General features: G+C 39.8%; 1 protein-coding gene across 2 annotated transcripts in view; it reads right to left on the bottom strand.

Annotated features, from left to right (window-relative positions):
• Positions 1-3,738: 3,738 nt before the first annotated feature.
• Positions 3,739-14,392, bottom strand: part of LOC117382198 (uncharacterized) — a 36,480-nt gene continuing 25,826 nt past the window's right edge. For both annotated transcript variants that reach the window (XM_055227267.1, XM_055227268.1), the window contains 10 exons: positions 9,858-11,651; positions 9,178-9,273; positions 9,019-9,087; positions 8,553-8,639; positions 8,202-8,293; positions 8,035-8,120; positions 7,210-7,273; positions 6,681-6,868; positions 5,693-5,824; positions 3,739-4,721 (listed from right to left, as the gene is read on the bottom strand). In XM_055227267.1, coding sequence (XP_055083242.1) covers positions 4,486-4,721; positions 5,693-5,824; positions 6,681-6,868; positions 7,210-7,273; positions 8,035-8,120; positions 8,202-8,293; positions 8,553-8,639; positions 9,019-9,087; positions 9,178-9,273; positions 9,858-11,651 — 2,844 coding nt within the window. In that variant the 3' untranslated portion in view covers positions 3,739-4,485. The remainder of the gene's footprint in view (positions 4,722-5,692; positions 5,825-6,680; positions 6,869-7,209; positions 7,274-8,034; positions 8,121-8,201; positions 8,294-8,552; positions 8,640-9,018; positions 9,088-9,177; positions 9,274-9,857; positions 11,652-14,392) is intronic.

The raw sequence follows: 14,392 nt of genomic DNA, 5'->3' as shown, positions 1-14,392 counted from the left end.
TTTTTTTCATTCTTTCCACGTCTTTTAAAGTGATTTTTACAGCCGTGTCTTTAACAGCGAGAGTTGCATTCACAGTTGATTTGAATCTGGAGCTAACTGGATAAAGGTGGGCTGATTTTGAAAGGGCACTTTTGTGTTGTGGAGCAGTGAGAACAATGTTGCCAAGACCTTTAGATTCAAATCTCACAAATTGACATTAAAACATGCACATTTTCATTTTCCTGTCACACTTTGAACTATGACTAATCTAATCTGTCTGTCACACATAATGAAAAGGCTGAATATCTTAGATTAAAAATTTCAACATTTCAATAAGTCTCTGTATCTATAATAAATAAGAATTTTAGTGTAAATGTAATGTCATAATGTTGTAGTACCACTATGACCACTATTATTACAAGTATTTGATGTGGCATATCTTGTTAAGAGGATGTAGAATTGAAGTTGTTACCACCCACACCACTACTTGAGTAATTTGCATTGATATCACATTAAAAAAGAGGAGGCTCTATGAAGGATCTACTGTAGTACACTCTAAAAGAACAATATTATCTTTCAGCTTACCTTCAATGTCCTTTGAATGATAAGGGGAAGTGTCTCAGGATATGGAAGATACAGGCCCAGAAACCCCAGATATGAATAACAAAATGAGTTGTAGTTGTGGCATCCATCCATCCATTTTCATCCGCTTTATCCGGGGCCGGGTCGTGGAGGCAGCAGTTTCAGCAGGGAGGTCCAGACTTCCCTCTCCACACACACTTCCTCCAGCTCTTCCGGGAGAATCCCAAGGCGTTCCCAGGCCAGCCGAGAGACATAGTCCCTCCAGCGTGTCCTGGGTCTTCCTTGGGGACGTGCCCGGAACACCTCCCTAGGGAGGCGTCCAGGAGGCAGCCGAAATAGATGCCCGAGCCACCTCAACTGGCTCCTCTCCACGTGGAGGAGCAGTGGCTCTACTCCGAGCTCCTCTCGTGTGACTGAGCTCCTCACCCTATCTCTAAGGGAGCGCCCAACCCAGGTTTCCGAACTTGACCCCCTTCAGCCCCTGGCTGCGCCCAGAAATTCTATCCATAAATATATTATGAAAAGAACTGATGACAAAGGGCAGCCCTGGCGGAGTCCAACATGCACCGGGCACAGGTCTGACTTACTGCCGGCAATGCGAACACAGCTCCTGCTCCGGTCATACAGGGACCGGACAGCCCTTAGCAAAGGGCCCCGGACCCCATAATTCCGGAGCACCCCCCAAAGGACACCACGAGGGACATGGTCGAATGCCTTCTCCAGATCCACAAAACACATGTGGACTGGTTGGGCATGCTCCCATGAGCCCTCGAGGACCCGATGGAGAGTATAGAGCTGGTCCAGTGTTCCACGACTGGGACGAAAACCACACTGCTCCTCCTGAATCCGAGGTTTGACTATCGGTCTGATTCTCCTCTCCAGTACCCTGGAATAGACCTTACCGGGAAGGCTGAGGAGTGTGATTCCCCTGTAATTGGAACACTCCCCCCGGGCCCCCTTCTTAAACAGAGGGACCACCACCCCGGTCTGCCATTCCACAGGTACTATCCCTGACTGCCACGCGATGTTGCAAAGACGTGTCAGCCAAGACAGCCCCACAACAGCCAGAGATTTAAGATACTGAGGACGGATCTCATCCACCCCCGGAGCCTTGCCACCGAGGAGCTTACCAACCACCTCAGTGACTTCAGCCAGGGTGATGGACGAGTCCACCCTTAAGTCCTCAAACTCTGCTTCCTCCTCGGAAGACGTGACAGTGGGATTGAGGAGATCCTTGAAGTATTCTTTCCACCACCCAACTATGTCCCCAGTTGAGGTCAGCAGCTCTCTGCCCGCACTGTAAACACGGTGAAGCACTGCTTCCCTCTCCTGAGGCGTCGGATGGTTTGCCAGAATTTCTTCGAGGCCGACCGATAGTCCTCCTCCATGGCCTCCCATAACTCCTCCCAGCCCCGAGTTTTTTCCTCTGCGACTGCACAGGCTGCGGCACCTGCCTGATGGTACCTTCGGCTGCTTCAGGAGTCCCACAAGCTAGCAGGGCCTGATAGGAGTCCTTCTTCAGCCTGACGGCATCTCTTACTTCCGGCGTCCACCACTGGGTTCGGGCATTGCCACCGTGACAGGCACCAGAGACCTTGCCACCACAGCTACGTGCAGCCGCATCGATAACGAGGCGGAGAACATGGCCCACTCAGAGTCCATGTCCCAAGCCTCCCCCGGGATATGGGAGAAACTCTCTCGGAGGCGTGAGTTGAAGACCCTGCTGACAGAGGGTTCCACCAGACGTTCCCAACAGACCCTCACGCTTGGGTCTGCCACGTCTGTCCGGCTTCCTCCTCTGCCAGCGGATCCAACTCACAACCAGGTGGTGATCGGTCAACAGCTCAGATATTTTGTTTAGTTCAGCATTGATACCTTTTGTTGTTCTTGTAACTGCTTATGTGTTGTTGTTAATGTAACTTCTTTTGTACGTGACACTTGGTTGCTCTGCTGATAAGTTAATGTGAAGGTTTTATTGGTCAGTTTTGGAGACTGGCTCTAGTGAGTTGAGATTGCTGTTCTTTTGCTCTTGTTTTGGCGAGAGTCATGGCCTACAGTAGCCCTTATGTTCAGAAAACAAACAACCAGAAGAGATTTGCCATGTTTTCTTACACCTGAACGCTACAATTTGTTCAGTTGTGTTCCTAATGCTCAAAAATACCTTGAAAACATTGATTCTTAAAGCGAGCGGAGTCACCTCTTCAAAGATCTGACCTGTAACTTGGGCTGTTGTCATCGCCTGCTTGTCTTCATAGAGTTGCATAAGTTCATTGCCATACAGTGGAACATTTCAGGCAAAGAAATCATCTAATAAAGGACAAGCAGATGGTCTTTAAAATCTGTGTCCTTCAGTACTGTGTCCTCAAGTAACTTAAACTGGGGAAAAAACGTATTATGTGTACCAAAATAGTTGTCCATAATTTATGTTAAAACAAGTTTATATAAGGGAAGTAGCTGCTCTTAGTTTTAGCCTAGTGTGACCTCTCAGTGACATTATAACATGCACATTTTGAATTTCCTTTGCCACTTTCTGCCGTGACTAATCTGACTGTCACACATGTTTTGAATATCTTCTAATGGCCTGATCTCATTTGCAGTCTCTTTATGCATACGTCTCATTATCCTCCATCCTGTCTATAACGCCTTGGCCTCCAGCTCAAATGCACTGTTGATTATGGATTTGAGAGTGTTTGAGAGCAGGTTTTTATATGCAAAAAAAAAAAAGAAAAGATAATGATATTAGCCTGCTCTGGCCTTTAATCTTTAGATTCATCTAATCCTCGCTCTCTTCAAAGCCCGCGGGGATGACAACAGAACCCTCAGACAAGACACTGTCACCGCGGCAACACTTATCTCACACTTGTGTAAAACATCGCCCGTAATCATATCTTTACTGAACAAAGAGGCTGACAGTGAGCGATTCATACTAATGTTATAGACTGTAATCTCCAGTAAATGGTATTTTTTTGTGTTTTTGTAAACAAATTAAACTCTACATTTGACTGATGCTTCAATTTATGGGCAACCTGACAGGAGCATTGACCAGTGCAGTACCCAGAGACCTCAGAATTACCTACTACAAATGTTATAGGCTGATGGGGGAAACCGGACCACTTTGGGGGAAACCCATTCTTGTGAGTGCTAGATATGCAGCAACCATACCATACACAGACAGACAAATGATCAATGTTTTATTATGAACAGACTTTACAGTATCTTAATAATGTGAATATAAAACAAGCACAAAAGCAGTATCAAACTGCAGATAGAGTCAAAGTACAAAATGCAAAATGCACCACACAGTGCAAAAGGTAATAAATGAGTGGCAAAATGTAGTGTTTAAATTGACCTCACACATTAACTCACACATTGTCACTTTCTTTGGAAGACAAACGAACAGACATCACAGGTGCACTATAAGGTCCGTCACCTACTTTCCTTTATGTGGAATGTTTCACAATATGGCATTAAACTTCTGTATCTCTATAGAGACAATGGTGATAATCAAGCCAAGGTACAGATCACAGTAAGAAAGAATATTTGTGAAGGTCATTTTATGCATTTTAGGGCTGTACAGTGGAACATTCCAGGAAAAGCAATAACATATTTATAGACAGAAGCAGGTTGCGGACCACGCACCAGAAAAGTTACATAGTGCACCTTTAAAACACACAGAATAAAATGTACAGGAGAAATATAAGACTGCTATGGTAACTTTGGTTCATCTCTTCTGCTATAACACAGCACACACTCATACAAAAGGATTACCAGTACAGAACATATAAAGAATTGTTAAGATAAGTTTACGTTTCCTTAGTGGCACCTTACATGGTTTTAACACGTAAATTCAATAAATTCTTGTTATTCTTCAGGTCATAAATACTGTCAGTAGTAGCGGTTTATGCGCACTGCACATTGTGAATCTCAATAGTCTTTTCTTCCAAAGAACTTTTTGAAGACAGACTTGTTGCGTGGTCGGGGCAGGCTTGTGTAGTACCTGAGGGCGGAGGGTTCACCCACGGGAGAGACGTTGCTACGGGAGACGGAGGGTATATCACGTGACTTGTCCCCCACCAGAAGAGTCACACAGTAGTTTGAGCCCCTCTCCACCCCTCTGCCTCCAGCGCAGCTCAACACGGGGCTGATCTTCTGGTATGTGGCTGCAAACAAGATACAACACAACTTTATAGATCTTATATTGGAGAAATATATTTCTTATGGCAGCTCTTAGTAGAGGTGAAAGAAGATGATATTGCAATAATTGTAAGATATGCAAAATCCAAAAATTATGTTATGGCATGCATGGGTTTCAGAATGATGAAAAATCTGGACCGTTGTCATAGTAATTAACAATATAAAACAAAATATTCCATCTTTTCAATGGTGAAAAGTCCTCAAAAGTTGCTTTCAACATGAAGATTAAACCCATGAAAACAAATAAAAAGCTGAAATAAAATGGATGTAAACTTGCAGTTCAAACTTAAAGTAATATATTTCCATTTTTGTGTAAATTTTTTACTCTTCATTGGTGTGATACTTAAACCTCAGATATTTAAACTTTTGCACATTTCTGATGCATTCCCCAAATACAATCTGAAAATTGTCATTGGGGTACTCCAAATATTTATAAAACAATTCATTTTTGATATTATCACTCATCCTTAGCTCTTAATTCATAAGTTTCTGCTTCCTGTAAAAAGCAACATTTTGAGGACTTTTTGCCATTTCTGTTTCATTTCTGTCCCCAGTTCTGTTTTTTTTTTTGTTTTTTTTAGTTTTATTTGTTTCTTGTTTACATATTGTTGTTATTATATTGTTTTCATGTTATATTTTTTCATCCTCAATAAAAAAACATAGGATATTTAGTTTTAAATTGTTAATTGGTTTAGCACGGTCCAAATTTGTCATCATTCTGCAACCAATGGATACAGGGCAGATAGTTAGAAAATTCTAATAAAAGTCAAGATAAGAGTTAAGAGACAAGATAAAATATTGGCCAGGAATAATAATATAACTAAAGTAAAGATTATAAAAAACAGTGTCACAGCAACACATAACATGCATAACATTGAGATAGAGCTTTGATTATTCCAGGATTAAAGGTAGTTTCAATGATTCACAGTGATCTAACCTGAAGTGAAGGAGTGGGAGCGGCGCTGGTTGCTGAGCCCGTCCTGTGTGTTCAGAGGGAGAGGAGCAGAGTCTGTGGAGCCTCCGGGTGTTTGAGTCACTGTCTGTGTCAAACTGTAGTCATCCTCACCAGCTGCAATAACAACAACACTCTCAGTTTGTGCAATAATGTCCAGAAGGATCATTTAAACAATCAAAGTAATATTCATGTGATGTAATCTTTGTGAAATATAACAAAGCTTTAGCTCCCCCTAGTGGATTACATTCAAACTACAGTTAAATTTGTAATAGGATGACATATTACATCCTTGGCCTTTGTAATTATCATTGAAAATTACTTCATTATCTGTAATAGCTTGGATGAAGATGAGTTTCTTCAATTAAGTTTTTATATTCTGGTCACTATAACTCACAAACTCTGTATTTCCGGTTTCTATGGGACCTTTTTATTTAAGGATAATATGCATGTGACGTATGTAGCACTTGGATACTCGAAGACGCTTTACACTGCATTACTGCATTTACTTCCTGGTCTTTACACTTGTTAGTGGTAAGCAAAACTGAAGCCACAGCTGCCCTGAGTATATTACAAATTAACAACACCCAGGAACTGATCAAAAAAAGTGGAAAAAATACATAAAACGATCAAATTTGACATTTTTTTGAATAATTTAATAACGTTCTTTGTCTATATCAGAACTATGATACTTATGATACAATTTAAGCCATAAATGAATAACCTCTATGATGCAAACTAAGTACTACAGTGTTTCATTCAGCTATTTATTTATCGCAGTTTGTGATTTTAATTTACTTCTGTTTAACTATTTAACTTACTGATTTACTTCAACAATGTATCGAACTTCAAAGTGTGTTAAGGTGACAGGCCTAACCACATGGCAATAAAAAATGATCAAGCCTTTCCCTTAAACTCAACAGCACTACAGCAGATATATATTTACACACATCTGTACCGTGTAGTTCTTTACCCCATCCCCCCGCCACAGAGCAGGGGTCCTGCTTCTCCTCTGTGCTCCTTATATGACCCTGTGACATTTGACTGAACTCTCTGAGGGTGATTGTGGTTTGGGCGGAGCCTCGTGGTTTGAGCTGCGGGAACGTGGAGGTGACTTCATGAGGGGAGGATGAGGGAGATCGAGAGCACGGAGAGGGTGACCTGAAGGGAGGAGAGAGGAAAAGAGGGGATCAAAGCATTAGAATCAATATTTAATCCCATTATTATGCCAATATAATGCCATATTTATAGATGCTGCTCTACAGAATTAAATATACAGTTTATATAGTGTTTTTATATAAGCGGTTCCAATAAAAATGGAACCAGATTTATGAAATCAATTAATAAATCTATATCCAATTTTCTTGAGTACTCCTCTATATGTAACTGTAATATGTTCCTGTATATATTTAACTGTAATATGTTTCTGTATATATTGCCTCTAGTAAAATAAATATTTAAAATTATTTATAAAATATATCAATTATATTTTGTTGTCTTACACAGAAAAAGGAAGGTCCACATCTCTGCAGACCCCTGATGTTACAGAGCCAGCCTTGGGACGTCCTGTTTAAACAAAGGAATAATCAACACAACATGTAGCAGACTGTCTACAACTGCACAGCAAATAAGTACCTACATAATGATGATGTCTAAATATATGTATGTACATGACCAGGCACAAGTTTGGACACACCCTCTCAGTCAATCTCTGTGTAGTCCCTGAGTCGTCCAGGTCTGATCCAGAGCAAAAGACGAAATGTAAATCTGTTAACAAGCAGCAAAACGTCTTCAATCCTACAACGATTTGTCCAGTTGATAGATTTAAATTTCGTCTTTTGCTACCTCTCATTCATTTTTTTTTTTCTTTATTTATTTTTAATACATGATGGTAAGATATATGGAATTATGTAGCAAAGAAAAAAAGTTAAATGACTCTATAATAACTCTATAAATACTATTTTTTTAAATATATTTTATATTCAAATGATCAAAGTAACGACCATTTGCTTTACTACATAATTCCATATATTTTTGTCTTCTGCATGTATAAAATGTAAACTTTGTACAGTTTATACATGCAGAAGACAAAAATAATAAGAAGGTCTGTTCAAACTTTTGACTAGTTATGCATCTTTAAAACAGGTGTAAAAAGAGTCCATTGAGCGATGCTACAAAGATATCATGGGAATATGACTATATGACTTCTGACAAACCCCTACCCAGCCCAAGTATGAAGCAACAGTAAAGCAACAGTATTTTTTTTCTTACAAAAAAAAAATACAAAAAACCTTTTCAAATATTTGTAGGGTAGCATGCGTAGGTACCTGTATTTGCTTGTATTTTCATAATCCATTTCTTCATGAGGAGTCGTGAGGAGGCGTTGAGCAGGTATTCAGAGCCGTCTCTGAGCCTGAGGGGCAAAGTAAATGTGTTTATTATCGTCATTATCAAAAACAGACCTAGAGTGTAATATCACCTGAATCTGTCTTACCTCAGGTGGAAGCAATTGGGTTTTTTTGTGTATTCTGGAGCCGGGATACACTCTGCTCCAATGAGATTCAGTGGCAGACCACAACTGGAACTCTATATGAAATACATTTGAATTATTATTGCTTTAGGTGTTAGATTATGTATCGTAGAACTTTCTTTGTTCATCTAAATCCTGAGATATTAAGTTAACATGTACAGTTCTCATGACTTCCAATCAAAAAGTAGAATACGCTCCTTACATTGGGTGCCCTCAAAAATCTCTAGGAATAATGTGTCTTCAAATATGACGTGTTACAGCAGTTATCTTCATGCATTAATTTGAAACCGACTTTTGCACTTTTATTTCGCTTACCCTCAGAATGTCCTTTCTATCCTGGTAGAAGCACAAGGTGTGTCTATATAGGACAGTGTGGTAGGAACTCCATCCCCGAGAGGCTGCCTGAGAAAATAAGATAAGAACAGTGTTGCTGACAGAGCTCTGAGTTTGCTGACCACACCACTATTACTATTACTACTACAATTACCACCAGTAGACACTCACTTTTATTACATTTGAGAGCAGGTTACAGTGTTCGTAGTTTGACCAGACAAAAATATACAAATAAAAACAGCTAGAAAACATTAACGCTTTAATAGATCTCAAAGTATGAACAAAATACCATCACGGTTTAAATTTTATACTTTTACTTGAATATTTTTTGCTCTAATATATGCACTTTTTAAAGTAATAAAACTGAATACATCTTCCATGACTATTACTACTGCTACTACTGCTACCACTACTTCTGCTTCTGTTATATCGAATGTGTTTTTTTTACTTTTTTTCCTCCTAGCTGTAGTCTCTGCTTTCTCTCCAGGGTCCCCTCCATACTCTGCAGCTCTGGCCTCTGAAGTGAAACATGGATAAGCACCTTGAGACTTGCTTTTACTTGTATGAGTAGTGCTGGTAATATGTAATGGCACAGGGAAGATTTTACCAAAGCGATACAGCGCTCTCCAGTGGCCGTCGTGTGATCCTGCGTTTCAGTGTGTTCAGATGTCGGAGAGGTTTGCTGACAGTTACCCTCCTCACCCTGAGGCACAGAGAAGAGGCTCAGTGAGTGATTCTGTCACATAGAATAACACAATCCTATGTGATAAAAGCAGGAGTGTAATAATAATAATAGTGTTTAATGCTAGTCTGTTTTACTCAAGTCAAATATTTCCTGTTTATACTTGTGCATACACTTGTTCAAGCAATTAAGAATGACATTTTTGAATTCTGCAAAGTGCACTGTATAGTTAACTATGCATTTTTACCCTATTCTTCAACATTACTTATCCAATTTCATCCAAGTTAAATTTTTTAATACTGATCATCTAAAAAGAAACCTTCTTTTGATTAGCTTTTAATGTCTCTTTAAGCCTTAAAACTCAGAAATTATCTTCTATTATAAAAAAAAAATTCTTAATTTTTGTTTAGATGTCATTTTACATTTTCAAACTAAATTTTACTAATTGAGGCGGACAATAAAACTAAAATATTTAGGAAAAGAACATTGGTGGCACTCTACTTTTGTGAATTTTAAAAAACTATAATCAGTTTCAACCCAATTAGATCCAGCTGTATAACAATTAGCAGTAGTTGAATGAGTACATTCCAAACCCTGTGCCGTACCTTGAAACAGCTTGTGTGCTCCTCCTCTTCATCCTCTCTCTCCTCCTCTTCCTCCTCTCTGTACTGGTAAATGTATCTCTGACTGTCCTCTATCTCTGGAAGCTTCACTGGATCGGACGCAGTCTCGTTCACAGCCACCGACGTCCCGTTGGAGGGCCCAGAGGACAAGGAGGAAGAGGGGTCTCGGTTTGGGAAGGCCGCCCAGGACCTCCTCTCCCCCACAGCCAGGGAAGACAGGTGCCGATTGGGACATTTGTCATACCCCAGTAAACTTTGCACAGAAGGTGGAAGCTTGAACTCTGCTACAAGAAGATTAGGAGCAGAGGCGGTTACCAAATTTCTATAGAGAACCGCAGGACTTTTGGACGCAGGGGGTGAAGATGGCAGAACAGGCTGATCAACTGACAGTGTTTCGTCTTGATTTGGTTGGTACATAATATCTGAGCATATGCTATTTCTTAAATTTTGACTCCAAATTCCTTCTAACTCCTCCTCCACTTCTTCAAACTGCTGGTGGTCGACGTGCACCGCCTCTGATTCAAATTCACTAGTAGACGACATATTTGTTTTGAACTCCTTGTTGTTACCAATGCACCCTACATCCAACGACATCATTTTACCCACAATACCTTTGGGTTGAAGATTTTCGAGGCTGGGTATTTCTGAAGAAAGCTTAACACTGCCCAAACTCGAGATACCAGAGTCCAGTGAATCTTGGCGAACGTTTACATTTACAGTTGACTTTAGATTGACCACCATATGTGAGGCTTGGCTATGACCTTGGGCATTATGGGGTCTTGTACATTTGTGATACTTGTGCCCATTTAAATCCTTTATAAGCGTATGAACACTCAGACACTCATGTTTATTGCAAGTTTTAATGGGGTGATGGTTGACGTAAATGGGATTCTTGATTTTATTTGATTGCTGGTCACTTTCTCTGTTCAAAACTGTATTAGCGCTGCATTCAACTTGTAATTTGTTATCACATTGGCCAGTTTTTAATATATGAGATTGCTGTTTCAGTGTATAGTTATCAGCTGTATCTTTTTCAATGGGAGAACTTGTAGCATTTTCATTTTCTGACGTGGTTTCAGCCAACGCAGGTCTTGTCTGTTTGAAGGAGCTAAGTGCAGTTTGTCTTTGTGAAAGTGGGTCCGGATCTTCTCCTGTTGATTTTTTGGAGTCTGGCGGAGCAATTGTAATGATATCTTGAATACTAGGGATAACTTTCATATCTTTAGGCAACTCAAAACTTAACACAGAACCCAATGAGAGAAAGCGGCAGTGGCTTTTAATGTGATTCGCAGAAGACGATGGTGCTTCTGAAACAGCGTAAGGCGTGATGTTGTATTCACCTGTACATTCACTTTCAATGTCTTTCAACAAGGGGTTTTTCATATAGTCTTTAGCTACATTTTCCGGACTCTTTGCCTTCTTCCTCCTGCCTTGTTTCAGCGGCCAAGTCCGTGTATCGTAATTTACTTTCTCAGAAGCACTTTTGGGAATTTCTTCCTCTTGCTCCTCTACTCCCATGATTTTCTGAATTGAGTGTCTTCTTGTATTATCCCTCTTGCGTTTCCGTTTCTTGCCGATCCTCTTGAGACTGCTGAAGATAGAAGTGCTCCCCCCGGTGGACAAGTGGTAGTTTGTCATCTGGGTTGCGTTTGGTGGTGTGGACGGGGACGGGGGAGGTGAGGGGGGTGAGTGGCTCTTTAGACGGGGCAGGGTGATGCTCTCGTACACAGGGCCCGACGACAAGCTGTTCTCCTTGACATGCAAGTAGGTGCTTACCTAAAGAAACAGAGAAAGTGATATCATGAATGTGAGATTTACTGCAGAGGGGAATGTGTCAGCACGGCTCTCAAAAGGGCTTGTCTGTTTTCAATGAAACTCAAAACTGAAGTTGTTAGCTTAGTCCCTACAGCTATCATAAAAATAACACCACAAAAGAGACTCAATCAAAGTCAACAACATCAAATTAGTCCTGTCTGTATTTAACTTGTACATGCAAAATGTTGATGCATGAGTCCTTGGCATGCTAGTATATTTTTGTTTTGGGCCTACAAAGAAAAGTGGTTGGGCCTCCCTGGACTATACAGACTTGAATCAAAATATGAAACTAGCTACACAAAACCAAGTTGAACAGAGAGGAGGACTAGTTTAAGTACACACACTACTACACAATATATACAGTAAAGTTAAATATTTAAAATTAAAGGCCCTGCACCTGATTTTTTCCTATTTATCTTTCAAAATTTGTCCTGCCCTAGTAAAAATATATTGTATAAGCAGCTCTTGATGTCAAAATATGTCCACTGCATCTAATTATAAAGTATTTTAATCAGGAAGTGTGCATTGGAATGCTAGTTGCTTTTAGCTTTACCATGACAGCAAAAATCCTCTTTGGTTTCTGAAAAATTTACAAAGCGTTTATCGACTTATCGCGTTAATAATTAGGATGATATGCATAAAATAAGTAAGGAATAACTTTGGACCGTTTAAAATTAACTAATTCTATTTTTCAAGTAAAAAAACACTTTTCTATGTTGCTTGTGGTGTTAAGTGGTTCAGTAACGTAAAGTACAAAAGCTATTTCCGCAGGGACCCGTGATATATTTTCTTACATAACAATGAAGTAAGGCCATTAAACTTGCCATTCACTTCCTGTCTTTTCGTGTCATACAGAAGAATGTAATGGTCCCAATCTAAGCAAACTTCCAAAGACAAACATCAGCCTGTTTAGTCTACACCACAAACTGTCCAGACAAAATGGACTCAGGAATTCACTCGCATTTTTCAAACTACAAACAAAGAAAAATCAAAAGGGACAGGACATGAGAACACTTCAGAGCGACCTTAATCAAACACGTATGTTACCCATGCCGTCATATATGCAGCTGTAATGGTTTGACCTTTCAACTCTGTGACTAATCTCATGTTGCCGTGGTTGCCCTGGACTATAAATCAACTTGTATAGAGTCTGGGGACCTGTTGGAAAAGTTCACAATCGCCCCCTTTTTTTGTCTAGTACTGAGGTTGGTGTTTAGGTGTTTGTCAATAAGGGGTGTGACAAAATATTAAAATACCAGAAATTGTGATTATTTGGTGCCACAATAATGAATGGATTAGGCCTGTCACAATTTATAAAAGCTAGAACAATATATTTTGGGCCTTAGTTATTATCATGTGTACATTCTCTTTTGTTAAGGTTGGGGGTATTTTTCTGTAATACAATTAAATACATTTGAGCTGTAAATGCTTGAATAAGGGACTGTTATTAACCAATAAAATTATATTATATGTAGTACCTAAAGCAGGGATGCCCAAACGGTTTTGACCAAGGGCCACATCTTGAAAAATAATCGGCACGGAGGGCCTCAGACCAGTGGTGAATACAGTGGATTATTCAGATGGGTGAATTTAATATATTTTAAATAAGGCTTAAAATATTAATATTAGTTCTGTATAACAACGCAATGTGATGTCATTTAAGTTAAATTGGTCGGATTGCTCAAATTTGCCTTAAAAAGTACTGATTATGATCAATTGGGCCAGTTCAACTGAAGACCTGAGGGCCAATAAAAATTGTTTTGAGGGCCGCATTTGGCCCCGGACCATATTTGGACACCGCTGACCTAAAGTCTTTTAATGATACCATCTATTAAAAATGGTTTACTGGGATTATTTTGCATTATTATTATTGTGTCAGTGGCTTAAAGTAGTGTCAACATTATCATTTATCGCCTTATATTTCTGTACTTCAAAATATGTCCAGCACAGCCATTTAGGCCCTTGTCCCTCGTCCCATTTATTCCGTGAACATCCCACTTTTTCATTGATGTCACATGAATTATAAAGTGAGATTTACATAAAAAACATGAGAATATTTTTTTGTCACAAGGAAATCAAGACTTTTTGCATGTACCCACATTCAGTGTTGTGATATGTTGGCACTCATTTTTATTCCAATGTCTTTGCGCCTTATAATTGATAAAAAACTAGTGTTATTCCAGTTATTACCTATGAGCTTGTCCATCCTTCCATGTCTCACCCTATTCAACGTGTCCTTCTTTTTCTACAATTAGATTTATTTATTTATTTATTTTTTACAATTATGCCCATTCCTGCTTTGTGATTATTGCGTCCGTGACATAAAGTAGTTGCAAAACTGTATTTATTGTGATATTTTTTCAAAGTTTGTTATTACGACAGGCCGAATGATCAGTATGTAATTCTAAAGAACCCTGTGATTCCCAGCTCTTGTGCTAATGTGGGAATGGTTTACATGGGAAGCGAGGGTGAGATCACTTGTTTTACACAATTGTGGCGCGGCTGTTTGGGAGAGAAGCTGACAGTTGACATCAGGTCTGTGGTGACATAAGAGGAGAGCGAGTTTCTGTCAACATTCACAGCACAGAGGAGGAGGAGGAGAATGAGGAGGAAGAGGAGGAGGAGGGGTGTGGATATTACTCATCAGCTTCGCTCTGTCCATGTCAATAGTGCAATCCAGCCGCCTTCAACAGGTTTAGACC

The sequence above is a fragment of the Periophthalmus magnuspinnatus genome, chromosome 15 (genome assembly GCF_009829125.3).
Source record: "Periophthalmus magnuspinnatus isolate fPerMag1 chromosome 15, fPerMag1.2.pri, whole genome shotgun sequence".
In the NCBI taxonomy this organism is placed as follows: domain Eukaryota; kingdom Metazoa; phylum Chordata; class Actinopteri; order Gobiiformes; family Gobiidae; genus Periophthalmus; species Periophthalmus magnuspinnatus.
Note: the sequence above shows the minus strand (reverse complement) of the source record. Positions and strands in the feature narration are given on the sequence as shown.